The sequence below is a fragment of the Anolis carolinensis genome, chromosome 1 (assembly GCF_035594765.1).
Source record: "Anolis carolinensis isolate JA03-04 chromosome 1, rAnoCar3.1.pri, whole genome shotgun sequence".
In the NCBI taxonomy this organism is placed as follows: domain Eukaryota; kingdom Metazoa; phylum Chordata; class Lepidosauria; order Squamata; family Dactyloidae; genus Anolis; species Anolis carolinensis.
This window is the reverse complement of record NC_085841.1, coordinates 190912825-190940557: the sequence shown is the minus strand read 5'-3', so window position 1 is coordinate 190940557 and position 27733 is coordinate 190912825. Positions and strand designations below refer to the sequence as shown.

The following is a 27733-nucleotide window of genomic DNA, read 5'->3' as shown; positions in this document are numbered from 1 at the left end:
TAAATTCCTTCAACTAATTGAAGAATGAAAATGTCTGCGGAATATCCAAGTTTAACCGCACTCCCATCTCCCTAGACTTGTTCACCTACTATATTTGCTTTTGGGTATCGGAACCGAAATATAATGACTATACCTAATTTATCACCTCTTAATGTCACACATAGGGAAGTATCATTAGAATAAAGAAGCAGTTCAGATTGATTTGCGGAATGATGGCTTAACTGAAGGAGAGCTTGGCTTCACAAAATTTAAGCATGATACAATATGAGACTCAGCATAAATGTAGTGAAGGGATCATCTATATCAGGATCCTCTGTTCCTCAAATGCTGTCTTGTGCTTCCCTTTTGGATTTTTAATGCCATTGGTTGGATTCAAAATTGCTGCCTTAAGGGAAAAATTCATTGCTAATTTTTGAATTATTTTATAATACTACAATATTTATGATGTATCATGAGATCAGAGAACAGTGACTTTTGGGATGTTATCTTGTTTTTCATCCAAGAGGAAAGCACTCTTGCAAGATCTCTCTATCAGTAGTTTTAAACCTATTTAAATATTTCCTTTTTCTGCTTCAAGGAAACATATTGTTACATATATAAGCAGTATGAAATGCAGTCTAGGAAAGAGTTAAGGATGAATGTCTTCCCCTTTCTGTCCTGCCCTTGCACTTGCAGAGTAATCCTATACACTTGCTTAAGGTAAGCATGAGTCTTCCTGGGTGAAAGGGGACTCCTGAACAATGTATATCAGATTTTACTGCTGATCAGGTTACGTAAGTCTGTAACTTAAAGAATAAAAAGAGATGGGTAGGTGAGAATAAATATATACAATCAATGCAACAAACTCTGCCTGTGTCCCAAGCTAACATGAAATGTTGCTTATGAATGTATTGTGTACATTAAATCACACTGGAATGAAAAATGACTTCTGTATTATGCATTTATAACACAATGATAACCGTCTTTGTGCGAGATGAGATGTGAAGGGAAATTCAGTTTTCTCTGCTCCCTGAAGACTGCAGTTTAATTAACAATGACTACAACACATATGTTTGGTTAAACAATCCAGAGTTATTGTTTATTTCCATTGTGGCATGCTTACTGGCTAATTTAAATGTTGGCTTGCCTTTTCTGTAGTTGGGAGCGCAAGGGCAAAAGGATCCTAGATGACAGGCACTACATGTGGTTCCAGCCTTTGGCACTGAGGCTTCCCTTGAATATTTACAGCTCTTTCCCAGAAACTGGCAAGAGACAAACATAACGTCACATAATCATCATCTGATGACATTGATTTTCCATAAGTGACACTTGAGATAGCACGAAGGTTAGGGCAATTGGTTTGTGCTAAGTAGAACTTTCTTTTTCATGTATTAGATCATCTTATCCTGTGTTATATGTCACTAGGTTTATATGGTTAATTTTCTTGAAAGTAAATTTGTCTGACACCATGTAAAAATATCTGTTCATGAAGTGTTAAATAGGAACAGTTTGTGTTAATGTACTTCTGGAAATTATGAGATTTTCTGGATTTCTAAAATTACCTAGCTACTACCGTGTTTCCCCTAAAATAAGACACTGTCTTATATTATTTTTTGGCTCTAAAGACCCTCTAGGTCTAACTTTCGGGGGAGGTCTTATTTCACTCTCTTCACCACCACCACGGCAGCGGTGTGCAGGAGAAGGAGCGAAAGGCGTGCGCCTTTCCCTCTTCTCCTTTACCTTGGTGAAAGAGAGCCATCGCCAGCCAAGAAGGAGAAGAAGGGCTGCCTCCTCTCCTTCCTGGGCGGCGAAAGAGAGCGCCTTCGCCACCCGGGAAGGAGAGGAAGGGACCCCTCCTCTCCTTCCCGGGCGGCGAAAGAGAGAGCCTTCGCCGCCCGGGAAGCAGAGAAAGGGACCCCTCCTCTCCTTCCCGGGCGGCAAAAGAGAGAGCCTTCGCCGTCCGGGAAACAGAGAAAGGGACCCCTCCTCTCCTTCAAGGGCGGCGAAAGAGAGCGCCTTCGCTGCCCGGGAAGCAGAGGAAGGGACCCCTCCTTCTCCTTCCCGCGTGGCGAAGGAGGCCACCGCCGCCACCTGGGAAGGAGAAGAAGGGCTCCTCCTTCTCCTTCACGGGTGGGAAAAGATGCCATCGCCATTGGGGAAAGCGAAGGAGGGCTCCTCCTTTGCCTTCCCATCGCCGCTAGGGAAGGCGCGCCTTCCCTTCTTCTTCAGCTCCCTCTTCCTAGGTCTTACTTTCGGGGGGTGTCTTATATTAGACAATCCCCCCAAATCTCTACTAGGTCTTATTTTATGGGGATGTCTTATTTTCGGGGAAACACAGTATACGCTTTTTCTATAGTGTGCCCTAACTGCTACAAATTGTTGATCCTATGGCAAAGGATAGCGAAAGTTTCTTTTTTAAAAAATGAAATGATGGTTCAAGTTCAGATACTCAAAACAGAAAAATATGCACATAGAGACATTAATAATTTGAGCTAGATAAGATTTGGAGATTGTGACAGGTACTTTTGGTCAAGAAGATTTATCTCCTCACATGCTGTGTAAAAAAACAACTGATGTCTGCTGATCAGGGAAGGTCAAGTCCATTTTTAACTTCTCATCCTTATAACTGCTTGACTCTAACATTACAGTTGTCTTTTAGAGTTTTGTAGGTGAAAATACATGACTGGGGTTCTGTTTGTACGTGTGTGCATTGTTTTTTTAATTAGGGCTTCACAACTTTTCCAATACTCATGGAAGATGGACAGGTGGCTTACCTCTAAGTGTATTTCTTCGAATGGTCATCTGTGACTCATAGAGATCACGAAGAACAGTTTTTAAGTCACTAGTATTGCTTTCCACTGAAAGCTGAATGAATAATTTGACATCTATTGGTAACAAACATATTACCAGTTATCAGGGTTGTTGTTGTAGTTGTGGTGGTGTGACTTTAAGTCATTTCTGACTTATAGCAACCCTAAGTTAAGTCTATCAAGGAGCTTTTTTGGTAAGATCTGTTCAGAAGAAGCCTGCCTTTGCTTTCTTTTGAAGCTGAGAGTGTGTGACCAAAGGTCACCATAAATGGGTTTTCATGGCTGGGTCGTCATCCAGTGCTCAGGTGGCTATACCACACTTAACTCACTTGGATTATTAGCAACATCGCAATTAAAGTGACTTGCTCTCCTCTGGGCTATATGTTTTGCAGCTTGGTTTGTGTGTTAAAAGATAACTACTCTTTGGATTATGTGTGCCACTAGAAGATAGTGACAGTAAGCTTTTTGTGTGGCAGTAAGCTAACCAGGAGGCCCCTGGTTTAAAATCTGAATAAATTGTCTACCTACTGTTTCACAGTCTTGCAGTTTGAAGACTTGTGGCTCATACTTATCTACTAATATTGAGTGTTTATTTTGGCTTTGTGTGGCCAAAATGTTGGGAAATGTTGAGATTAGGGTAATTGATTCAGATTTTCTCCTCCTTCCAAAAGGTTTGCAAGTATAAATGTATGCTTTTAGTATTCTAGTCTCCGAGTGGAGACTCCATGTTTAGGGAATGAATATGAACTTAATTTGCTAAATGCTGCAAAAGTGTCATGTAAGCTAGCCATCACTTTTACAGCCCGATTTGAAGATTTCCAAGAGTATCTGGTTAAGGTGAAGAATTCCGACCTATCAATGTGAGCGTAGTGGATAGAGGACTAAGTATTAGATAACGACTTGAGGGCTATACTTTCTAGTGTTCCTTGAGCCATAACATTCACTAGCTAACCATGGGTAAAACTCCCTTTTTCTGGACCTGCAGGAAGAATATATGTCTTGAGTTCATTGAGTGAATGTTGGGACTTTAACGTAACATGAATAAATAGTGCCTAATATTTACAGTACAGGAAGGACTTCAACTCTATATGAAAGCCTTCCTTGATGTAGATATGGTACTCTCCAAAGTATTGCCAAAGTTAACATAGATGTTTCTGCCATCCTGTTAGTCACTAAGCGAACAAGATCGATACTATTGCATGTGATCAAGGTGGAATGTTGTGCTAGGGTAGAAAAACCAAGAATTGTCATTTCTCCCACCTGGTTGTTTTCATCACAACAGAAGCTATAATAGTAAACTGCAAAAGCAAGACCCTTCAATGGTAAAAAATTACTTATTATACTTTATGAATTAGTTCGTTACAAATGTACAGTACATCATTGTATTCAGCTATATAGCTTTTACATACAATCAAGATCACGTTCATGATTTTATAAAAAGAAAAGGGATCAAAGTAAGAATGCTTGCTGCTGTGGCAGGAAGTTTGCCTTTCAAATACATGAGCAGAGTGCAGTGTGTGGCCTCAGACTGACTTGGAGCCAAGTCTTAAGGAGGAAGGCTTTTGTATTGTACTGTTGCCAGGTCCTTTCTCATGACTGAGATATATTTAGCTTGTTAGAGGCATAAAAAAGTATCCTAATCCAGAACAGCTTGTAGGCCATGATTGTCCCTGTGTTGAAGCTTTGATATCATTTGCATTGATTATATAATATTTTGCTGACTAATTACTTTTATTCTATTAAAATGATTAATTTATTGCAGGCATTTGACTTCTTGGGAAATTTTGTTGAGCAAAGCCCCTCTTGTACAAGTACCAGGAAAATACTGCATCTTTTCAAGAAGAAATTTCTTCAATATTACTGCACCACTAGGGAACAAAAGGAAAGAATATTCAGAAAGAAGAATTATAGGGTTTGTATAAATAACAATGAACTGTTTACGGTTTAATGAAAGTCTGCGTTTCTGGCTTGCAGAATGAAACATTAATCAGTATCTCTGTTTCCTTTGATTTTGTTGTGTCTTTGATTTTTAGTAAACAATCTCAGCTTTTGGTGAATTGCTTGTGTTTCCCTCCTGATCCCAGATTCTTCATTTTTTGTTAAAGAAACTCAATGGAATTTGTTTCTTAGGGTATGCATACACATTATGGAGCAACCATGAAAGTTCCAGCACTTTGATGGATCTCTTAATTGGAGCCAGCCATTGTGTCTTCAGATATAAATATAAGCTTTTGCTTCTTTGTCTCAGAACCTTAATTCTTTGTCTCAGATTCAGTTCAGTCTGATATCTGCTTGCCTACTGGTGATTCATGCTGTTTGCAGTCACTATCTTGAGAATGAGTTACAACTGAGAACTGCTCAGAACTTTTGCTTGCAGCCTATATTCAACTCCACATAATATATTTTACTATTTTTGTTTTTGTGTACAAATTCAGGCTGCTAAGGCTTAACCCTGTAATTTATTGATGCTTAAAGGAATTTAAAATATGTGCGTAGGTTTATTCATTTCCAAAAGCCTCTTACTTTTTTTTCGTGTCAGGAGCAACCGGAGTTGCTTCTGGAGTGAGAGAATTGGCCGTCTGCAAGGACGTTGCCCAGGGGATGCCTGGATGTTTTGATGTTTTTACCACCCTTGTGGGAGGCTTCTCTCATGTCCCTGCATGGAGCTGGAGCTGATAGAGGGAGCTCATCTGCGCTCTCCCCAGGTGGGATTCGAACCCGGCAGCCTTCAGGTCAGCAACCCAACCTTCAAGTCACAAGGCTTTTATCCCCTAGGCCTCCGGAGGCTCCTAGCCTCGTACTGTGCCAAGCTCTTGCTATATTCATAAGTCAATAATCCCCAGTAATAGGCCACTAATATTTTTAGTTTATTGGTAGTAAGCATGCTGAGAGGAGCTCTGTCAAGGCTACCCAATTTTTTAATGGAAGTTTGGAGAGTTTAAATATGCCCTCTCTTAAAATCTAGCAATGAATGATTTACACTGGTTCTCATCTGTTATGAAATGTTTTTAAATGATATCAGTATCAGAAGGCTACCAGCTGTTAGGAATTGTGGAAGTTCAAGTCCAAAATACTTGGAGGGCCGAAGTTTGCGCTATACAGTTTTTGGAGGGGGGAGGGCAGGGCAAGAAGAAGGAAAAAGTCTGACCACATGAGCTGATGTTTACCTGGGTGCAACTGCCTTTTGCTTGATGTTTGTACCAGAAGTACTGTAGTTGTATTATGGCGCCAAGAATTGAACCTGGATCCTCACAGTCTTAATTTGGTACTCTGACAAGTCAATCTTATTGTTAGCGTTTTGTGTGTGTGATGTACTGAAAGATTATTATGAACTTTTAGAGCTTTTGTTGGCAACATTCTTCCTTCATGTCTACAAAGCAGGAACATTCTTTTTCTAAAACCAGCAATCCTTTTTTGTTTATCAGGTATTCTATGCAAGAAATGTATGAAGTGGTAGCGGTTGTAAGTGAATACAAGAACTTTGTCCCTTGGTGCAAAAAATCAGATGTGTTATCCAAGCGTTCAGGATACTGCAAAGCACATTTAGAAGTGGGATTTCCTCCTGTGGTGGAGAGGTACACTTCAGTTGTCACGCTAGTAAGACCTCACTTGGTTAAGGTAGTACTTTTATTCCTCTTTTTTCATAACATATATAAGTTGACTGCTCTTTTGTTATATGTAAACGTATGCTATATGTAACATGTCTACGATCTTAAGGAATTGCCACTTGAAACTATGATTTTACTTTCTCTGTATAAGACTATGAAATAATTTTAGCAGCATTTTGTTTTGCAGAAACCGACAAGAAACTAGAAAGTAATGTGCTAAATCGGTTACTATTGCTAATGTTTTTCCCCCAGGAAAAATGCTTGACATTTTTGGGGAGAATATAAGGAACTATTATATTACATGAATAGCAGAGTTACCCAGAACCATAAATAATGCAGAATGTAATATTCTTTTCCTTGTTGCTATACTTAGTTTGTTCTCTGTGGAGTCCATCCACAGAGAGCAAACTGAATATGTGGAGGAGTTTTTCCTCTGTCAACCTTTATGCCAGTGAGCTTCTCTTGTTTGCCCAAGCCCAATAAATATCTTACTGTGGTACTGGTATTTTCAGCTGAGGAGCACATGAAGTGTGCAATAAATCAGAACTTGGAACCTATTTGGGAGAAAAGTATTTTGCTGGATGTGAGGGAAAACAATGACAAATGAATCAACTTCTCTAATAACTGCATAGCTGTTGTACACAGAAATGGGACAATTGAGATGATGTTTCAAAAATAATCTTTTCCCCTAGGCATCATGCACAGATGGCAAATTATTTAATCATCTAGAAACAGTGTGGCGTTTCAGTCCAGGAATCCCTGGCTATCCAAGAACATGCACCTTGGATTTTTCAGTAAGTATGAAAAGACTTCTAAGATTTTCAGAACAGAGATGCATACTTAAGACAGGACAAGATGCAATGTCACTCCCAATATTTTTGTTTGATATCTATTTTTTAAATATAATACTTTTAACACCACATAACTCTGTCTACAGCCTGAAAACTAGTACTTCCAGTACTATTTTTCTCCCATTTTATCAGTGAAAGAAAACAAATCAGCAGAACTAATTCTTTGAATTCTGGCCTTAATGTACAAATGTGTAATTTTCTGCATACTGGAGAAAGTGATAAAAATTGTTATTTGGTGTAAATCTGTTTTGTCATCAAGTTTTTTAACAGTGCTGACAATGAAGGAGGTCTATAAATACCCTAAAGGTACCAAATCCTACCTGATCTTGAAAAGCAAGCAAGATAATCTCTTATTACCAATAGTAGTTAGAAGGGAGTCAGCCAACAAATGCTAGGGATTGTAGGCTGTATTTCAGAGGAGGCAAAACCGCTTTTGAGTATTCTTTGTTTGAGGAAACACTTTGAAATTCATGGGATTGTCATGAGTTGATACACAATTTAAAGATATATGTGCATGTCTATATGCACTGTATTGCCTGCTACCAAATGTGCTGCATTAGGCAACACACTTGACTTTTCAGGTAGCTTTTTTTTCTTTGAATCACGATCTCGTCTCCCATCTGTTTGTCAAAGTCCCCTTGGTGTTTAAATGGCATGTCATGTGAGAGGAAGGGAACACTGCAGCTGGAGAAAATAACCTTGTTAACCTCATCCTATCCAAATAAATACAGGGGAAGGCTGCAGTTTCATTGTGAGCTTTCCAAAGCTCTCAGGCAAACGAGCACACCTCTCCTCCACTTACCTGCCTTTACAGCTGATTCAAAGTAAGGTTCAGAGCTTTGAGTGGTGGATGATGCTAAGAATGTACCTCATTATGTAACCTAAGCACAATAATCTTTCCTAGTAATGTAGAAAACCTTCCATGCCTTGAAGCATTCAACCTCTCCTTTAACGTTTCCATTTTGCTGTTATAACCGCAAATGAAATTTATTCAGTTTCACAGTATATTTACTGTTTTGTGTACACCAATTACATCTTTTTAAATACTGATTGTCATACAGCAAAATATGTAAAAATCAGTGGGCGGGAATATTTTTGCAGTATTTCAGTGCTTGGTGGTGCATGGTTTTTTTTAAAGTTGTATTTGGTTCCCCTCAAAGAGTATAGACCTTTGTACATCTTGCCCTTGAGAGTGAAGTCTTAAAGGTTTATGATAGTGGCTTTAAGCTCAGCTTCATTTCCTGTTCCAGAGGAAGACACACTAGGGAATATTCTGTCCTTTTTACTGAAGTAGTCAATCCTTGTGTATACACATAATTTCCCTGCTGTACCCATCTTGCTTGTTTTGTTATTTATGTTACTTGTGGGTATTCAAGGTGGGAAGAGTAAGTAGGCTGAGGAAACTCAAGGCTTGTAATAAAAGTTTAAAACGGTAGAATTTTTTAAAAGGGGAACCTTGCCCACGGATTTCTGTAATTGGGAAATTGAATCATTTGAAGGGGTGCTACTGTGGTTACATAACTGAGTAAATGTAGCTGTGGGCCCTGTTCGAAGCATATTCTGAAAGTAATTGTTTTCGCTTACAGATCTCTTTTGAGTTTCGTTCCCTTCTACATTCTCATCTTGCTACTCTGTTCTTTGATGAAGTAGTTAAGCAGATGGTTTCTGCATTTGAGAGAAGAGCATCCAAGTTATATGGTCCAGAAACCAGCATACCTCGAGAACTAATGCTTCATGAAGTGCATCATACATAAAAGGAGAGAAAAAGGTTTCCTAAAACTACTTGGATACCACACAGACATGGGATGCTTCTCTTATGTGGGCTTCCAATTATTTGGGGACTTCTTTGGCAATTATGTATAATACTACTGTACAAAACCATGTAAGATGCAGGTGTACATAATGTAGAAGCTTCCATCAAGTGCAATTCCAAGGTGCTGATAACTTGAGCTACCAGATTTGCCTTTGTCATCTTGCCAGCATATATGAAACTCTGAAGTGTGATATTTCATTGCTTTGTTTTGCAGTGTGTAATAGTGGAATCAAGTTTAAGTTATTCTTTTAAGTGCATATTTTAAGTTATTTTTGCTATTAAAGCTTTAAACCTGCAGAGAACAAGTGTATAAAATATGATAGCAACTTCACTGTGTAGGATGAATGAATCCTAGGTGAGGAGCTCAACAAATAATTTCATAGGGGGCAGCAATATAGTGTTAATAATAGATGGTTGAATCTCCTGAAGTCTTAAATATGTAATGATCCAATAACCCAAATGCTGAGGTCTCTGAAAAAGGTTATTTAGAGGACGTTTGGATTTATCTGTTTTTATATATTGCTTACACAAACTGAGGTTTGTCTTGTAGTCTTGACAGATATACAAGCATTTTTTAAGAGTTAAAGTCAAGACACTCATTGAGACAACATACTCTTACCATTTTCTCTAGAATTGCAAGGATGGTGGAGCATGTACTGACCTTCTGCATAGAGGTCTTTTAAATTTGTGTTTTGCTACTTTGTAGCAATATCAAGTCATTCCCAGGTTTGAATACTGAATCTAATGCTCAGGGGTCACTTGACCTACATGCTAAAGACATTTCAGGTGTACAACATTTTCTGAAGAGCAGAACACTTCAGAAAATGCTTTTAAGTCATTTCTTAAGAAAATCTTATACCTGCCTTATATTGAAAGGCAAAAGAATTTATCAGCCTTAAATCTATGCAGCTGTGGCCAGGGTCGTTTCCCTCCCACAATAATCTCTGTAAATTACCGTACTTCTGCATTTTTCCAGAAGTTGGCCCACAAAGGGAATTTCCCCAACCCTGCCTTAAATATCACTGAATAGTTTTCTCTAAAGCCATACTGATACCTACAAAACAAGATTATGCTTTCTGAATAAGATAATACGTTTCATGAGTTTCAGCGATCTTTTATTACAGAAAGTTGTCACATAATTGTATATTTCTCTATTTTGTACACAATTTTTATTGAGCCTTGCACACAATGACTTCTGCATTTCCTAGTGTCAGCAAGCACCAATAAAATCTGATTTTAACAGAATGGCAAGTGCTTTCACTGGTTTAGGTTCGGAGCACAGCATTGGTACATGGATCTTGCACCCAGTATCAGGAATGTAGAAATGTCTTTATTGAGAGTACAAAATAAATTATCTGTAGGCATGAACATGTGCCAACCCAAATCCAGCAACAAATGTTACAGTGATTCAACACCGCCCCTTCTGCAGCCACTTATCCATCTCATCTCTTACTGACCTGACGATGTTTACTTAACCTATCAAGGCCCCCATTAGTTCATGATACGCTTCCATGTCAACCAGAATTAGAACATATTAGAACATACCGCCTCCCATGCCACCGCCCATCCCACCCATGGCAGGCTCCTTCTCCTCTTTGGGTATTTCGGTGACCACGGCTTCAGCTGTAGACAGGAGGGAAGCAACACCTGCTGCATCCATCAAGGCTGTCCTTACAACCTAAAAGAGTTAAGAACGGTTTTAAAGGAAGTGCTACACTGCAGTTGTCCACAAAATGCTACAACTGCTTCAAACCAAGGTACTTACCTTAGTTGGATCAATGATTCCTCGTTCTACCATGTTCACAAAGTCACCAAGCATGGCATCATAGCCAACGTCAGGAGCGCTCTGCATGATTTTCTCCACTATTAGTGACCCTTCAACACCTGCATTCTTAGCAATAGTCATTGCTGGAATTTTCAGTGTCCTTTTGATTATCTCTATGCCTAAAAAACACGAGTTTCATTCTGATAAATATTTACAACATGTTCACAAAAAGAACATCTAAGCAACAATCCAATGTTATAGATACAAGTGTTTTATGGAAATTGTGAACTGGCATTACAAGTATTTTCTTACCAATTTTCTGATCTTCATTGGCTGGAGTCAAAGCATCTAGTGCTGGAATACACCGAAGTAGTGCACAGCCACCACCGAGAACAATCCCTTCCTCCACAGCGGCACGAGTAGCATTGAGGGCATCGGTGACCCGGTCTTTCTTTTCGTTCACTTCAACATCACTTGTTCCTCCAACCTAAAAGAGGAGTGATTAGATAATAAGGACACTTTATAAACATTTCTATAGCGCCTATCATTTTCTGGACAAACTAGTCTATATCCTGCCTAACATAAAGCTCAATCTGTGAAGTTTTAAATAAGTTTTGCCTAGTAGTTGTGCCATGAAAAGTTGTTTTGAACCAACTCAATTATCAGGTTGTCTATTGTGAAATATTGTGCAATAAGAATAGACTAAGTTCCATTGCAAATTAAACGCTAATGTGTAAGCCATTTTGCATACCCCTCAATGCCACTATGCAATGCAATAAACCTTCATCCTGCTCATGTTGCCTTGCCTCCACCCCACAAGATTTAATGCAGGGGTCCCCAGACTAAGGCCCGTGGGCCAGATGCGGCCCTCCAAGGTAATTTACCTGGCCCTCGCCCTCATTTATAATATTTTTATATCCGTTTTAATAATATAATATATTGTATATACATATAATACTGATAATAATATCATTTTATACAATACAATACTAACAATAATATATAATAATATTAATTATATGTTATATATTACATATAATATTACAGTATAGTGGTATAGTTCAATATAGTATAATGCCAATACTGTGCTATGCTAATAATATATTGTATGTACATACAGCTGCTCTGAGTTCCCTTCAGGGTGAGACGGGTGGGATATAAATGTAGTAAATGAATAAATAAATAATTTTGGACTTAGGCTCGCCCAAAGTCTGAAATGACTTGAAGACACACAACAACAATCCTAATTAACCTGACTATCTCATTGGCCAGAAGCAGGCCCACACTTCCTATTGAAATCCTCATAGGTTTATGTTGGTTAAAATTATTTTCATTTTTAAATATTGTATTGTTCTTTCATTGTTATTGTTGTTGTTTTGCACTACATATAAGATATGTGCAGTGTGCATAGGAATTGGTTCAGTTTTTTTCCCCCAAATGATAAGTCGGCCCCTCAACAGTCTGAAGGATTGTGGACCAGCCCTCTGCTTAAAAAGTTTGAGGACCCCTGATTTAATGTAATGTCCTTGCTATTTTTCAAGCTGTTATCAAGAATCAAAATTTGCTTTGGATGGTTCTTTGGAAAGGGAGATGGTATAATTACAGCAACAGTGTTGTGTTACTGCAAAAGTGCAACTAGCAGCTTAGAAATGTGAAAAACTTGTAGCCTTGCTACTTTCAGGCTCTTCTACACAAACACTTTTTTTCACGTATGTGCTTTCTGCCATAAAGTTGCTTTGTTTTCAGAGTATTTTTAGTCTGTGACAAGAAGCATCCTATGCAAGGGTTAACACTCTCTAGGCAGAGATCCCTAGAGACCTCCAAGGCCTTCATTTACTTTTGTTTTTCCTGCTGTTGGCTCAAGACAAACTCAATCCTTCCTGTGTTAGATATTATCTGCTCCTTCCCTGTCTTGCCAACAGACAGCACGTCTAGTTCAATAAATAATTCTTCCACTAGCTATTATTTGCAACTAACAACATTCAGTCAGGAAACACATCCAATCCAAGAGCATGGAGTGAATGCTTCTTCTAAGTTTAATAAGACCCAAAGAGAAGACCAAGCTAAAATATTGTTGTTACAGGTTTAGAACAAAAGTGAGGAATCTAGGGCTGTTAAGATGTTGGGACTCCAAATCTTATTCCACGCAGCCATATGTTCACAACCCTTTTCTCAAACCCGAAGTCAAATAATAACTACGGAAATATGAGATTGACTAGTATTCCATTCAATCTGACATTCAGACTTTGCCTTCCAAACTGACCTTGCTATCCTTTCTGATATGCTTTCCCTTTCTTTCCTGTTCAATCCCTTTATTCTAAAACAGTAGTTCTCAACCTGTGTGTCCCCAGATGTTTTGGCCTTCACCTTCCAGAAATCCTAACAACTGGTAAACTGGCAGGGATTTCTGGGAGTTGTAGGCCAAAACACCTGGGGACCCACAGGATGATAACTACTGTTCTAAAATAAACACAATCCTTAAGCGAATGCTCACATATAAGAATAAATTGGGGATGTAAATAAATACACAAAATATAGGGCTTTTTTCACCTGAATTTTGTTACAGGGCTCTCACAGTGGCCAGGATTAGGAGATACCTCAGATGCGATGGGTCACTCTAAATATTTTCTAGAATTGTATTTTTGCAACTATTAATCAACAAATTTCTTATAAGACTGGGATGTCACTCAAATTGACAAGGGAAGTACATATTATTTCAAGATCAGAGAACATTAGGATTCCTAATGCTAATTCACTAGTAAGATCTAGCATTAATATTGGGTGTTTGGAATCAAAGCTGTATCTTACGTAACTTTTATTACTGAGGAAAGTGTAGTATTCTCCCTTTTAATGCTATTTTATGGAAATTGCAGCTGGCAAATATTTAATTATATAACCCACAAAGATATAACTACTCATTTACACTGTGAAATAGTTAAGATATAATAACTAACAACAAAAAATATTGGGCAATTATATACCTCTATTTTGCTCTCTGAAGCACGCTACCTTCCAGTTTGAGAATTCCATCCAAGAGTTTACTATACAAAAAGTGAAACTTTCAGTCCAAATCATAACAAATCATGTTTTTCACAACAACATGAAAGAATTGCGACAAGGCAAAGTAGATAACACTTCAGAGGCCATTAGAAACAGGATCCTCTCTCTCACTCTCTGTTGTCAAGGAAAGATGCACGGCCAATCCTTAAACTCACAGGCTGAGAAGTCATACTATAGTTACCTTCAATACAGCTACTCCATCAGAAAGTTTAGCCAGGCGCTCATTCAACTTTTCCTTTTCATATTCACTGGTTGTGACTTCTAGCTGTTCAATTATTTCCTGAACGCGCTTTTCAATTTGAGATTTATCCCCTTTTCCTTTAAGTAGTAAGCAGTCGTCTTTCGTCACAATGACCTCTCCAACTTTGCCAAAGTCATGAGGCTGAACATCTTCCACATTTAAGGTCAAACCTTCTTCCCCAAACACCTGAAACAAATAAGACTGAACGCTGAAACCTCAATATTATTACCCTTCTAAAATATTACAGAGTCCAATCCAATTCCTGCTGAAACACTAGTGTTAACATCAAGCCTTGCAGCAGTCAGACCAAAAAACAAAAGGTTCTTATTTTGCTACTGGTCTAGTTCCTGAAACTCAATGGAATCAGCCCCCTTCCACGAAGACGGCTGATTCTGAAAAGATTGAACACTACAACAGTGATACCTTGAGTTAAGAGTTCGATTTGTTCAGTGACTGGGCTCTTAACTCAAATCACTCTTAAGTCAAAGTAAATTTCCCATTGAAATGCTATTAATCCAGCCCCCCGAACCCACTTTTTTGTTACGTGTTTTTAAACAAGAAAATGCATTTTATAAATATCAAATAATCTATAAATACACATTCACGTGGAACAACAAAAAAGCAAGATCAAAATTAAAATGGCAGAAGCATAAAGTTGTGGCAAAGAAGCACAAAGCGCAGAAGGTTCATTTTCTTCACGCCTGATTCATTCCAGTTTCCCTCTTTCACTCTCTCTCTGCATGAAGCCAAACATATCAGGAATAAAAAGCATACAAAATAAACTAACCCAAACACTAGTTTAATATTTTTAAACAAAGAAAGTCTGTCAGTGCTTTGAAGATATTTCAAGTGTTTACTTACAGCACCACCAGTAGCAATTGCCATGTCCTTAAGCTGGTTTTTTCTATTGTCACCAAACCCGGGTGCTTTTACTGCAACAACCTGGAGGCCAACCTTCAGTCTAAAAAAGAATACAAATTTTCACAGGTGTGCACAATGTTGTTGTCAATTCACAAAACTGCGGATAACCAAAAACACTTTCCCACTGTTAATTCCCCCTGTATGTATCGACTTTTAAGCTTAAACACAACAAATCTTTGGAATCATATAAAGCCTACCTGTTTAATACAAGTGTACTGAGGGCTTCTCCGTCAACATCTTCGGCAATAATAACTAACGGCTTACGGTGATTATTGGCAATTTCAAGAGCTGGTACTATTGACTGAACATTGGAAATCTTCTTTTCACTGATTAACACATAGGCATCTTGGAATTCACATTTCTGTCCTACAAAATAAGCAGAATTATTCAATTATTTTACAGTGATCTCAACAGCCAGAGACGTTTAAATTATAAAATGCTAATAGGTGCCATTTTGTCACACATTTGAACAGCTGCAAAATGTCAAATGTATCTCTGCTACAAAAGACATCCATTTGTCTCTATTAAAGATTTAATCCTTTAGCTTACTGAATTGCTACAATTAATACATGTAAAACAGAAATATCTTGCTTGCCATTGTTCAACATTTGTCCTCCCTTAATTTCTAATCATTTAGGTTAATTCAGTCTCTTTGGCACCCATTCCTGCAAAATGTTGAACTTAACACAATTGTGTACTAATTGCTCAACTATCTAAGTCAGTGAAAGCAGTGATGGCTCCCACAGTTTCTAACAGCTGGTGGTAGGCTGGCTGGGATTTCTGGGAGTTGAAGTCCAAAACACCTGGAGACCCCAAAGGTTGGGAACCACTGATCTAAGGCAAACAATTCGCATTATAAAGCATGTTGTGTACAAGTTAACTAGCAAAGAAAGTGGGATAATAGTCACATTGGGAGTCAAGGCTCTTCTGGACTTTAGGACTGGTTCTTAAACACGCTTCTGGAATGAGCTTTGTGTATTCCATGTAGACTGGAACGTACTTAGCACTAATCTTTTTTTATACTGGTTTTATTGGATGTGTTGCAATAGCAGGTTTCCAGATTCGTGTTTACACCTTATTTTCTTTTTTTTGGTTATTTAATATTTAATGTTTGTTTTACTTAAATGATATTTGTCTTTATTATTCTAATGTAACACAAATCCTATGTAAAACCATACTACATATTTTTTACATTAATATTGAAATCTGAGATATATACAGCAAGTCTGAGCAATCAAAAAATACCACAAAAAGGTTAATATCTCATCGAAGATTGCATACTTTTGTGAGTCAATCACCACCTATCTGAGAAAGTCCATATTTCTTTTGTTGAGTTGGTTCAGTAAACAAGGAAATTACAAGTACAGGAATTACCAATTTGTAAGGAATTAAGTCTTTTGCATCTGAGGCAGCCAATTCAACAAAAGAAAGTCTAACTAGTGACTATTCCTCATAATTTATACAATATAAATATCACTATTTAAATTAAATACCTTTAATGTAATCTTATTCTACTTTAGACAAACCATTAGGGCATCAAAGAGAGACCCAACAACAACACTTTGTTCCAGTTACATTAACTTACCTTTAGCTGTATTGATGAAATAAGGAGAAATATAGCCTCTGTCAAACTTCATACCTTCAATGATTTCTAGCTCATCATTCAAAGTTTTCCCATCCTATTTAAATAAAACACCAAGGAAATCACCAAATTGATCCAAGCTATTCTAATACCCCATACAATTGTTGCTTTGAATTTGAACAAGAAACAAACAGCATGGCAATCCATTTGTTTCAAGCCAAATGTTCTCAATTGCCATATTTTATATTAAAGAAGTTATTTCACCAAGAAGGAGAAAGTTATTTGAATAATCAGTAAGTAGATTTAAACACTCTATCCAAACTATTCACTCTTAAATACTTCCAAAGGTTCTATTCTAGTAATGATTAACAATATTAGTTTTTCCCATAAACCGGTTACTACGTTTTAAATTTTTTAAATTTTATTATTGACATAGCCAATCATTTAACAGGCTTTGCAATACAGATCTTATCTCACTATACATTGTTCCAAGTATCACTTTGCAATATTAATGCTTGGTTACTAGGTTTTTAATCCTATGTACCTTAAACTAAAACATAAACTGGTTCAGGGGATTCAGAAATTTTTATTCTCATATACACACGTAGCACATTACTTACCTTAACTGTTATAACACCCTTTCGTCCAACCTTTTTCATGGCGTCAGAGATTATGTTACCTATTTCCTTATCTCCATTTGCTGATATTGTTGCAACCTGTTAATAAAGAAAAAGATAACTTGGCCCTCTTCCTATAAATTTGCAAGAATTATACATTTTAAAGACAAAAGGCAGAAAAAAGGTAACCACAACCATCACAGCACAAATTTTAAATCTGAAATATTGCATTACATGGCAGTGTAACTTATATAATCCAGTTCAATGCAGTTAAGCTGCATTCCAAAACTGCATTATATGGCAGTTTAGATTGGTCCTGAGATAGAAAAATATCATTCTGCTAGCCCTATTAAACAGCATCTCTCTTCTGTGAGAGAAACTAGATGGAAAAGAGAACCTATTTATTATGAAGAAATGAGCATTACCTGAGCAATTTCTTCAGGAGTTGTGACTGGTTTGGACAATTTCTTTAATTCATTAATTGCAGCATCTACAGCTAGCATCACTCCTGGGGGGATACATGACACCATATCAAATTATTATTATTATTTGAAACACAACAAGATGAGTCCACAGCAGACACTCTGCTGGCTGCTGTATTGGATCACACTTATTATTATTATTATTATTTTCTCTCCATAAGGAGACTCAAAGTGGCTTACATTAAAAGCACTTTAGAACAATTTAAAATCTACTCATGACATATATCAAAAATGGGAAATACATACTTAAAATTACTTCAGCACCAAACTTATTAACAAATATCATCACAGCTACATAATACATAATCATGCATCAATGGTACTTATATTAAACATGGGAGTTTCAACACATGACTTGACAGAGAAAGTACTAGAGCTGCGGTTCTCAACCTGGGGTCCCTAGCCAGTTTACCAGCTGTTAGGATTTCTGGGAGTTGAAGGCCAAAACATCTGGGGACCCACAGGTTGAGAACCACTGTACTAGAGTATCATTATAATGAGGCGATTTTCAGACATTTTGAAGTAAACCTTCCATCAGTTCCAACAAGGATGGCAAATTACTATGAATAACTGGAAATGGAGTCTAAAACCTAAGGAGGGCACCACTTTGGGGGAACACTGCAATTATATGTTATGGAGTCGTTGAAATCCCACTGACAAACTTAATACAACTCAATCTTTACTGTACAGCCACGGACCATTAAAACACAAAATAAGACAAACTTTATCAAGGTTATTACCTCTCCTAATTTCCACTGGATTAGCTCCTTTACTGATCTTTTCGAATCCTTCCTTTGCAATTGACCGTGCCAATACAGTTGCAGTTGTAGTACCATCTCCAGCCTCTTCATTTGTATTGTTGGCAACATCTTGAACTAGCTTGGCTCCAATGTTTTTATACTTGTCCTTCAAGTCAATGGCCTTGGCTACTGTCACACCATCTTTTGTCACCTTAGGGCTCCCCCAGCTCTGTTCAATGATTACTGTTCTCCCCTGTTAACACAACATATGCATTTTTTAAAAAAAATTCTGCCCGATTTGTGTACAATTTTGCTTATGTTTACAGGTTATTCCGCCGACAGCTGACATGTCAATTAAGAGGTCATAATGGCACTACGGAGCCTCCGGTGGCACAATGGGTTAAATCCTTGTGCCGGCAGGACTGCTAACTGAAAGGATGACAGTTAAAATCTGTGAGATGGGGTGAGCTCCCGATTGTCAGTTCCAGCTTCCCATGTGGGACCATGAGAGAAGCCTCCCACAGGATGGTAAAACATCCAGGTGACACCTGGGCAATGTCCTTGCAGACGGCCAATTCTCTCACACCAGAAACAACTTGCCGTTTCTCAAGTCGCTCCTGACAGACAAAAAATAATGGCTTGTAACAAGACTCCAAATGTACATCCTGAAAATTATGCATGTTACCCTGTTTTAACAATCCAGAATTAGTTTTGCATCCAAAACAAGCCATTGGATTTTTTTAATGCCATCATAATCTTCTGGCAGCTGACTGCTTTGTAACATACAATAAACTAACAACCCATCAGTGTTCACCAGGACAAGCAACAGTTAGAATAAAATAAAGTGAGTGCTCCTATTAAGTGGATGTTCATGGAGCTGCTGGAACAAAAACCCAAACCTAAGTAACCAGGAACCATGATACCACAGCAATAAATAAGAATAAACTGAAATGCTTTGACTGGCTTTGGTAATACAGGGGATAGTAATAACTGCACTTCTCTGAGGAGTAGGTGATTATACAAAACATATACCAACTGAAATGTCTCTGAAGTTCATTCCTGACTATTGGAAGGATCTCTTCCAACAAATGCTTTGCTAGGAAGCTTGTAAAACACATCTCCATGGTTCCCTGAGCATCTCTGCAGAATGTGAGGTCATGGAAAACACAGGAGAGGGAGTTCTGGGCACCTGACACATTGAGAAATGTACTCAAATAAATCTTTGGACCTCTGCCCAAGAAACCACAAGCAGACATGGAGGCTAATGGGAATAAAACTAAGCAGGAAGCTGATGACATTATGCTGAGAAAGGAGGTAGAAGTGACTGAAAACTATGTTTTTAGAAAAAAAACCTTTAAGACTCTGGTTGGATTAAGCTGAATATCAACAACCAAACAACAGCTACCAAGGGCCTTCAAAAGTAAATTAATAGAAAAAGCCTCAACTGCTACCTTGCTCCTTTAGAATATACAATTAAAATGTTTATTTCCACAAGATGCCCTCCACACCCTTTGGAGATCATTTTTAGACATTCTGGAGCACAAAAGGTATTTTCCATACACACACACTTGGGGAATGGGAAACACTTTGTTCACCCATGGTTTAGACCAGGGCATCTTAAACGTTTTTCACTAGTGATCCCTTTTGGCGTGATACATTTTTACATGACCCCCAGTATATAGGTATATAAAATGTATAGTTTAAGTTCAAGTTCATTTTATTACGGTCAATGACCAGCTCATAAAATATAAAATGTATAAAAATCAACCCTTTATTGATTACAAATCAGCATTGCAAGGCTTGCTAAAAAGGTTGAGTTTCGTTTTCATGAAGTACAGCAGAAGCATCTTCTGCAGAGTTCACTTTAAACACTGAACACAAGATTTGTTTAAACATTTAAAACAGTTACTAGGTGATGTTCAGAAAACGCTGTTTCCAACAGTGAGTAAGGGGACCCCATTTGGGACCAGAACCAGCGGTTTTCATAACCATGCTTTTCTCTTCTCTGGACTGCCTGAGATTAAGTAAGAAGCCCACTATTCCATTTATTTTCCCTTTACAGCACAATGGAAGAAGGCAGTATATACATTCTCCACTTCCTTTATTCCGCCTACTATACAATAACTCTTACTGTTGGAAGTTGGAAAGAAATGTATTCCACATTATATGGTAGTCCTGGCACTGTAAATCTCCCACACAATACAGTTTGCTCCCGCTTCTTTTCACTCTGAATTCTTACAGACTGGGTTGCTGTGTGTTTTGTGGGCTGTATGGCCATGTTACAGAAGCATTCTTTCCTGACGTTTCACCCCCATATATGGCAGGTATGTTCAGAAGTTGTGAGGTCTACTGGAAACTAGCGGGGTTTAGATATCTGTGGAATAATGTCCAGGATGGGAGAAAGAACTCTTGTCTGTTTGAGGCAAGTGTGAATGTTGCAATTGGCCAGCTTGATTAGCACTGAATAGCCTTGCAGCTTAAAAGCCGGGCTGTTTCCTGCCTGGGGGAATCCTTTGTTGGGAGGTTATTAGCTGGCCCACCCTGAACATTATTCCACACATACATAAACCCCACTTGCCTAGTTTCCAACAGACCTCACAACCTCTGAGGATGCCCACCATAGATGTGGGCGAAACGTCAGGAGAGAATGCTTCTGGAACATGGCCATACAGCCTGGAAAACTAACAGCAACCCAGTGATTCTGGCCATTAAAGCCTTCGACAAAACATTTTATAGAATGTTAGCTTGTCTCATATTTCACTCATACCTTGCTACAAACTTATTCACATCAGGCAAGTTTGTTAACCGGAGATATTTTTACAAGCAAAATTCAAAAACAAGAGCAAAGGGCATGAATTAAGTGTTTGTAAGTACACTCAGTTCATCAGGAACTATTAACCATATATTCAACCCTCCCACTAGGAAAGAAAATCAGGGCCCAAACACTTATCACTTTGGGAGGAGACACTTATGATTTTGTTCCACATTTTACAAGCAAGCTTTTAATCCAATTCCATGAAAATTAGCCTCTGTACCTTTGGTCCCATGGTGACAGCCACAGCATCAGCAAGCAGGTCCACACCTTGAAGCATGAGAGCTCTTGCATCTGCTCCAAATTTGACATCTTTTGCATAGGCTCTTGTAAGGTGTGGGGCAAGTGCTCTGGACACCGGCCTCACCTGACGAAGCACTGTTGGCAAACGCAGCATTTCTATAAACAAAGAGATAAAAATTACACAGGCTTCAACAAGTCCCAAACCTAAAGGTTAATCTCCAGTGCAGTCTGCAAATATGAAATCCATGCTTATGTGGCCTTCAATGAATTACAAAAAGTATCCAAACCCATGCATCAACTCTTTTCCACTCTTTTATTTTGCAATTGAAAGGTCTACCAAACTGTTTGCCTTTAGGAATGCTAATTAACGTATGACATAGGGCTTTTTGTATTAATTAGCCTACATGTCTCTTTGAGGTATAAAGATTAAAGAGTTAGCCTACAACCTATTTCCTATGCCCTGAAGGGAGGCCAAAAAATTGTGCTTGATCATGGCTCCATACATTTTATTTGGATGATAGGACCACTTTGCTCCCAAATGCACTCCAAATAGTGTTTCTTCCCAGAATTAACCAAACATTGTGGCCACTCCCAGATCATAGAGCCCTTGCCAAAGAAAGTTTAATCTGTCATTTTAGCAGAAACCCCTTCATTGGCAGGCAGACTTATTTATTCTGCCACATTTTTGAGATTCAAACTCACTATTGATGAAAGAGAAGCCTAACTGGTTCAGTTGGTTTTAATTTTTTTCTTGTTATTTTTTTTAATCTTGATTTTGTTTTTGATCTGCATTTTATTGCCACTAGGCTTTAGGGCAGAAAAACTGAGGGCCCTTCCAGGCAGGATCTATATTCCAGGATCTGATCCCTGGTTTTATGTTTATCCTAGATTATCTGGCACTGCAGACTTATATATCCAGTTTAAATCAGAAAACCTGGGATCTGATCCTGGAATATAGGGTCTGTCTGAAAGGGCTCAGAGGCCTCTTCCACATAGGGGTATAAAATCCCACATTATCTGCTTTGAACTGGGTTATATAATAATAATAATAATAATAATAATAATAATAATAATAATCTTTATTTATACCCCACCACCATCTCCCTGCGGGGACTCGGGGTGGCTCACATTGTTACAAAAGTAACAACACAAATAAATTAGCACAATACACATAGGTTAAAACACATTAAGATAATAAAACAAAAGTTAAAACAAAAGTTAATACAACAGTAACAATATCAAACAACCACCAATACAATTCAGTCAAACTTCATAGGTGGGGGGACTGCAGCAGCAATATAAAGATAGAATCATTAGATTAAAATACCCAGATAAAACAGACCTAGTAAAATTCAGAACAGAATTATAATGAGGCTGGTCATCCAATGGCTGTCTCTCCAAAGGCCAACCTAAATATCCAAGTTTTTAATTCTTTCTTAAAGGAGGATAGAGAGGGCGCCAACCTGATCTCCCTAGAGAGGGAGTTCCAGAGTTGGGAGGGAGGGGGGAGGGGGATGGCTGTGTGGACAGTGTGGACTCAGATAATCCAGTTCAAAGCAGATATTGTGGGATTTTCTGCCCGTATATTCTGGGTTATACGGATGTGTGGAAGGACCCTGAAATAAGATTAGGTTCCTTCTACACTGCTGTATAATCAAGATTATCAAAGCAGATAATCAACATTATCTGCTTTGAACAGGATTATATGAGTCTACACTGCCATATAATCCAGTTCAAATCATCAAATCTAGATTGTATATGGCAATGAAGAAGGGGCCTTGGGTTTATCATTACTATGGTGGGGGAGCACAGTTAACTGAGACTAATCTCAGGGCCATTCCAGACAGGCCCTATTTCCCAGGATCTGATCCCAGGTTTTCTGTTTATCCCAGATTATTTGGAAGTGCAGACTCATATAATCCTGGGGTCAGATCCAGGAATATATGGCCTGTTTGGAGGAATCCAAGGCTGGAGTTAAAATAGCTGGAAGAAACAAGAACAACCTTAGGTATGCAGATGATACCACTCTGATGGCCGAAAGTGAGGAAGAGCTGAGGAGCCTTATTACCAAGATGAAAGAAGAAAGTGCAAAAGCTGGGTTGCAGTTAAACGTCAAGAAAACCAAGATCATGGCAACTACACCTATTGATAACTGGCAAATAGAGAGAGAAAGCGTGGAGGCAGTGACAGACTTTATATTTCTAGGCACAAAGATCACTGCAGATGCAGACTGCAGCCAGGAAATCAGAAGACGTTTACTTCTTGGGAGGAGAGCAATGGCCAACCTTGACAAAATAGTGAAGAGCAGAGACATCACACTGGCAACGAAGGTCCGCATAGTCAAAGCAATGGTATTCCCCATAGTAATCTATGGATGCGAGAGCTTGACCATAAGGAAGGCTGAGTGAAGGAAGATAGACGCTTTTGAACTCTGGTGCTGGAGGAAAATCCTGAGAGCGCCTTGGACCGCAAGAAGATCCAACCAGCCCATCCTCCAGGAAATAATGCCCGGCTGCTCACTGGAGGAAAGGATATTACAGGCAAAGCTGAAGTATTTTGGCCACATCATGAGGAGACAGGAAAGCTTGGAAAAGATCACGATGTTGGGGAAAATGGAAGGAAAAAGGAAGAGAGGCCGACCAAGGGCAAGATGGATGGACGGTATCCTTGAAGTGACTGGGTTGACCTTGAAGGAACTGGGGGCGGTGACGGCCGACAGGGAGCTCTGGTGTGGACTGGTCCATGAGGTCACGAAGAGTTGGAGACAACTAAACGACTGAGCAGTTGGAAGGGCTCAAAGTCCAGTAGAACCTGGTCTTTCCTCAGTGTGCAAAGGATTGCAGCCTTACAGCTCAATCCTCCCTGTTTGAAAGGGCCTTTAGGCAATTCATTGTGGTGTAGTGATTTCTGTACTGAACCAAGATTTTGAGAGACTGGGTTTAAATCTTGGTTGGGTCATAGAAATCCACTTGGTGGCTCGGTCACACTCTCTCAACCACAGAGGAAGCCCAAGGCCATTTGTTGGTGAACAAATCTTGCTGCTATAATAAAGATATTATAGTTCAAGCCTGGGCAAACTCCAGTCTTCCAGGCGTTTTGGACTTCACCTCCTACCAGCTGTTAGGAATTGTGGGAAGTAAAGTCCAAAACACCTGGAGGGCCAAAGTTTGCCCAAGCTTGTTATAGTATTTCTGGTACATACTGCAAGGATAGACAGTCAAGGCATGGAAACAATTAGAGAATGTTTTGAAACAGTACGTTTGTCTAAGTATCACCATGAGTTGGTAACAACCCAAAAGATATACAACTTTATGAAAGGGCTGAACACCATTACCGCCCCCCCACCCCGCCTTTCATCTCAATCCTGGTCGAGTTTGTTTCAAGTAGAACTCCCAAAATCAGAAGAAAAAGCATGGAGACTCAGGGTCCTTCCATACAGCCCTATAACCCAGAATATCAAGGCAGAAAATCTCATAATATCTGCTTTGAAATGGGTTATCTTAGTCCACACTGCCATATATTCCAATTCCAAAGCAGATAATGTGGGATTTTATTCAGTTGTGTGGAAGGGGCAAGTGTGGAAGGGGTTGGTAAGCAATGAAAAGAAAGAGATCACAACTTGGTGCAAAGGGGGCGATGTGGGTGAGTAGAAGAGATGAAAGTCCAAGGGACAAGGCAAGCATATCTTGGGGCCCTCCTCCTACTCCTCTTCCTCCCACGTGCGCCTTCCTCCGCCATCCGGTCGCGACACACAAGGTCAAATGGAAAGAGAGGAAGAGAAAGGCCCTGGGCGCCCCCTGGAGGCCGGAGAGCGGCGCTGCAAGGATCGTTGCAAACTCTCCTCCTCCTTCTATATAGCCAGAGGCACCCAAATTTGAAAAGTAACATACAGATCTGGTGTAAAGCCTACCAAGCCTAAACCAACCAGAGAAGTCAGCCATAGCAGATGAACCAACCTGGACACAGCATATTATTGCATAACATAGAAATGCTGGATCACTCTCACAGCCACCATGTCAGACTACACAGAGAAGCCACTGAAATCCACAAGCACGTGGGCAATTACAACAGAAATGAGAAAAGCATGAAAATAAACAAAATCTGGCTAGCAGTATTAGGCCTAAAATTAGGCCCTTAAATAAAAAAACAACACTCAAAAGCAGGGGAATTCCTGACAGGAAACAATCAGGGCCAGCTAATACCTCCCAACAAAGGAATCCCCCAGGCAGGAAGCAGCCAGGCTTTGACGTTGCAAGGCTATTCAGTGCTAATCAAGGTGGACAATTGCAACATTCACACCTGCCTCCAACAGACAAGAGTTCTTTCTCCCACCCTGGACCTTCCACAGATATACTCCACTTTCTTAGTTTCCAACAGACCTCACAACCTCTGAGGATGCCACAAGAGAATGCTTTTTGAACATGGCTATACAGCCCAGAAAACTCACAGCAACCTAGTTGGAAGAGGCCACATGGGCATTCCTGCCATGCAGGAAAAGCACAATCAAAGCACCCCTGACAGATGGCCACCCAGCATGTTTAAAAGATTCCATGGAAGGAGGTTCCACCACACTCCGAGGCAGAGTTCTTCCTAATGTTCAGTGTAATTTAAACCCATTGCTCCTAGGCTCCTTCCACACGCGTGAATAAAACCCCACGTTATCTGCATGGCGGTGTGAACTCAGTTAATTTAATTTAAAGCAGATATTGTGGATTATATACCTTGATAGTCTGGGTTATATGGCTGTGGAAGAGCCCTTAGTCATCCAGCCTCCACAGGAGGAGTAAACAGATTTGGGGGGGGGGGGGGGAGAGAGACCAGGTGCCTCTCCTGCTCCTTCAGAAGTCAAGTATAAACAAATTTAATTCTGTGATGTCTAATTTTGTGAGAGCTTTAGCCTCCTCTGTCACTCTGGCAGAAGAAGCACGTGCATCTTCAACCCTTTTAGGCCCTTTCTATATTGCCATGTAATCCAGATTATCAAAGCAGATAGTCCACATGACTTGCTTTGAACGGGATTGTATGAGTCTACACTGCTATATAATCCAGTTCAGAGCAGATCGTCTGGATTGTACATGGCAGTGTTCAGCTCCTTCCACAAAGCTGTGTAACATCTACATTGAACTGGATCTGGCAGTGTGGAGTCAGGGCCCTTCTACACAACCACATAACTCGGACTATCTAGGACGAAAATCTCACAGTATCTGCTTTGACCTGGGTTAACCGGGTCCACACTGCCATATATCCCAGTTCAAAGCAGAAAATGTGGGATTTTATACTGCTGTGGGGAAGGGGCCTCAGATATTCCATTTCAAAGATGATGTTGTGGATTATCTGACTTCTATGGCTATGTATAAGGAGGCCTTAGAACAGGCATGGGCAAACCCACAATTCCTAACGTTTGCCCATGCCTGCCTTAGAAGTCACTGCAGAATTATGATAGGCTGCTTTAACATCACTTTACACTGCCCCAATTCTGGGATGTGTAGTTTTGTGAGATATTCAGCCTTCTCTGTCCAACTATAAATCCCCAGGATTCTATAGCATGGAGCCTGGGCACTTAAATGTCATTGAGATGCCATTATAGTATTATTCTATCATCCTGGGGGAGGGGGTGAGAGTAGTCGCAGGCCTCTTCCACACAGCTGAATAAAATCCCACCTTTTCTGCTTTGATCTGGGATATATGGCTGTGTGGACTCGGGTAACGCAGTTCAAAGCAGATATTGTGCGATTTTCTGCCTTGATATTCTGTGTGGAAGGGCCCGCAGTCCAAGTCTTCATCCCCATTGTGATACAATAAAAACTCTTAAGCAAGTAAAACCAACTAACACTCATTTTCATAAGTTTTTTGGGAAACTCAAAGAGACCTTCTCTTCTCTCTCCCCCCCCCCCCCCCAAAAGTACCAATTCCCTGGACCCACGTTTTCCCTCCCGCTCAGCCGGACCGTACCACTTTCCTCAGAAGGGGTGGCCGCTGAAAAGAACTCCTTCGAGAACCCCCCCCCCCCTCCTCCTCCTTCCCCCCCCCCCCCCCCATACGACGCGCGCGCTTACTTGCAAGAGTAGCGGGACGGTCAAGAAAAGGCAGAAAAGGTGCTGCTGCTGGGCCACGCGCGCACGCAGCTCGCAAACCCAGCGCGCGACTCTCACGTCTCGCGACTGCACCCTCCGGCCCCGCCCCCTTCTCCCGCAGGCCGCATGTGAGAG

The 27733-nt window shown here is 39.6% G+C and overlaps 2 protein-coding genes across 3 annotated transcripts in view; one reads left to right on the top strand and one right to left on the bottom strand.

Annotated features, from left to right (window-relative positions):
- coq10b (coenzyme Q10B) overlaps nucleotides 1–10306 on the top strand; it is a 22607-nt gene extending 12301 nt beyond the window's left edge. For both annotated transcript variants that reach the window (XM_062962834.1, XM_003227001.4), the window contains exons 2-5: nucleotides 4552–4701; nucleotides 6215–6407; nucleotides 7090–7191; nucleotides 8835–10306. In XM_062962834.1, the coding sequence (XP_062818904.1) occupies nucleotides 4552–4701; nucleotides 6215–6407; nucleotides 7090–7191; nucleotides 8835–9002 (613 nt within the window). In that variant the 3' untranslated portion in view covers nucleotides 9003–10306. The remainder of the gene's footprint in view (nucleotides 1–4551; nucleotides 4702–6214; nucleotides 6408–7089; nucleotides 7192–8834) is intronic.
- Nucleotides 10155–27733, bottom strand: hspd1 (heat shock protein family D (Hsp60) member 1). The gene is made up of 12 exons (XM_003226995.4): nucleotides 27581–27733; nucleotides 21505–21680; nucleotides 18470–18722; nucleotides 17673–17755; nucleotides 17251–17346; nucleotides 16634–16727; nucleotides 15246–15414; nucleotides 14989–15088; nucleotides 14068–14313; nucleotides 11139–11313; nucleotides 10827–11005; nucleotides 10155–10739 (listed from the first exon to the last, which is right to left on the bottom strand). Exons 2-12 carry the CDS (start codon nucleotides 21676–21678, stop codon nucleotides 10596–10598), a joined length of 1713 nt encoding a protein of 570 aa, XP_003227043.3. The 5' UTR covers nucleotides 21679–21680; nucleotides 27581–27733; the 3' UTR covers nucleotides 10155–10595.

Bases quoted from the DNA above. Each gene is read 5' to 3' on its own strand.
- hspd1 (XM_003226995.4), bottom strand. From the start codon at position 21,678: ATGCTGCGTTTGCCAACAGTGCTTCGTCAGGTGAGGCCGGTGTCCAGA. The intron at 16,728-17,250 runs GTAAGTAATGTG...TTATTTAAATAG, and splicing joins AGGGTGTTATAACAGTTAAG to GATGGGAAAACTTTGAATGA. The intron at 11,314-14,067 runs GTAACTATAGTA...CTCCTCTTTTAG, and splicing joins ATGGAGTAGCTGTATTGAAG to GTTGGAGGAACAAGTGATGT.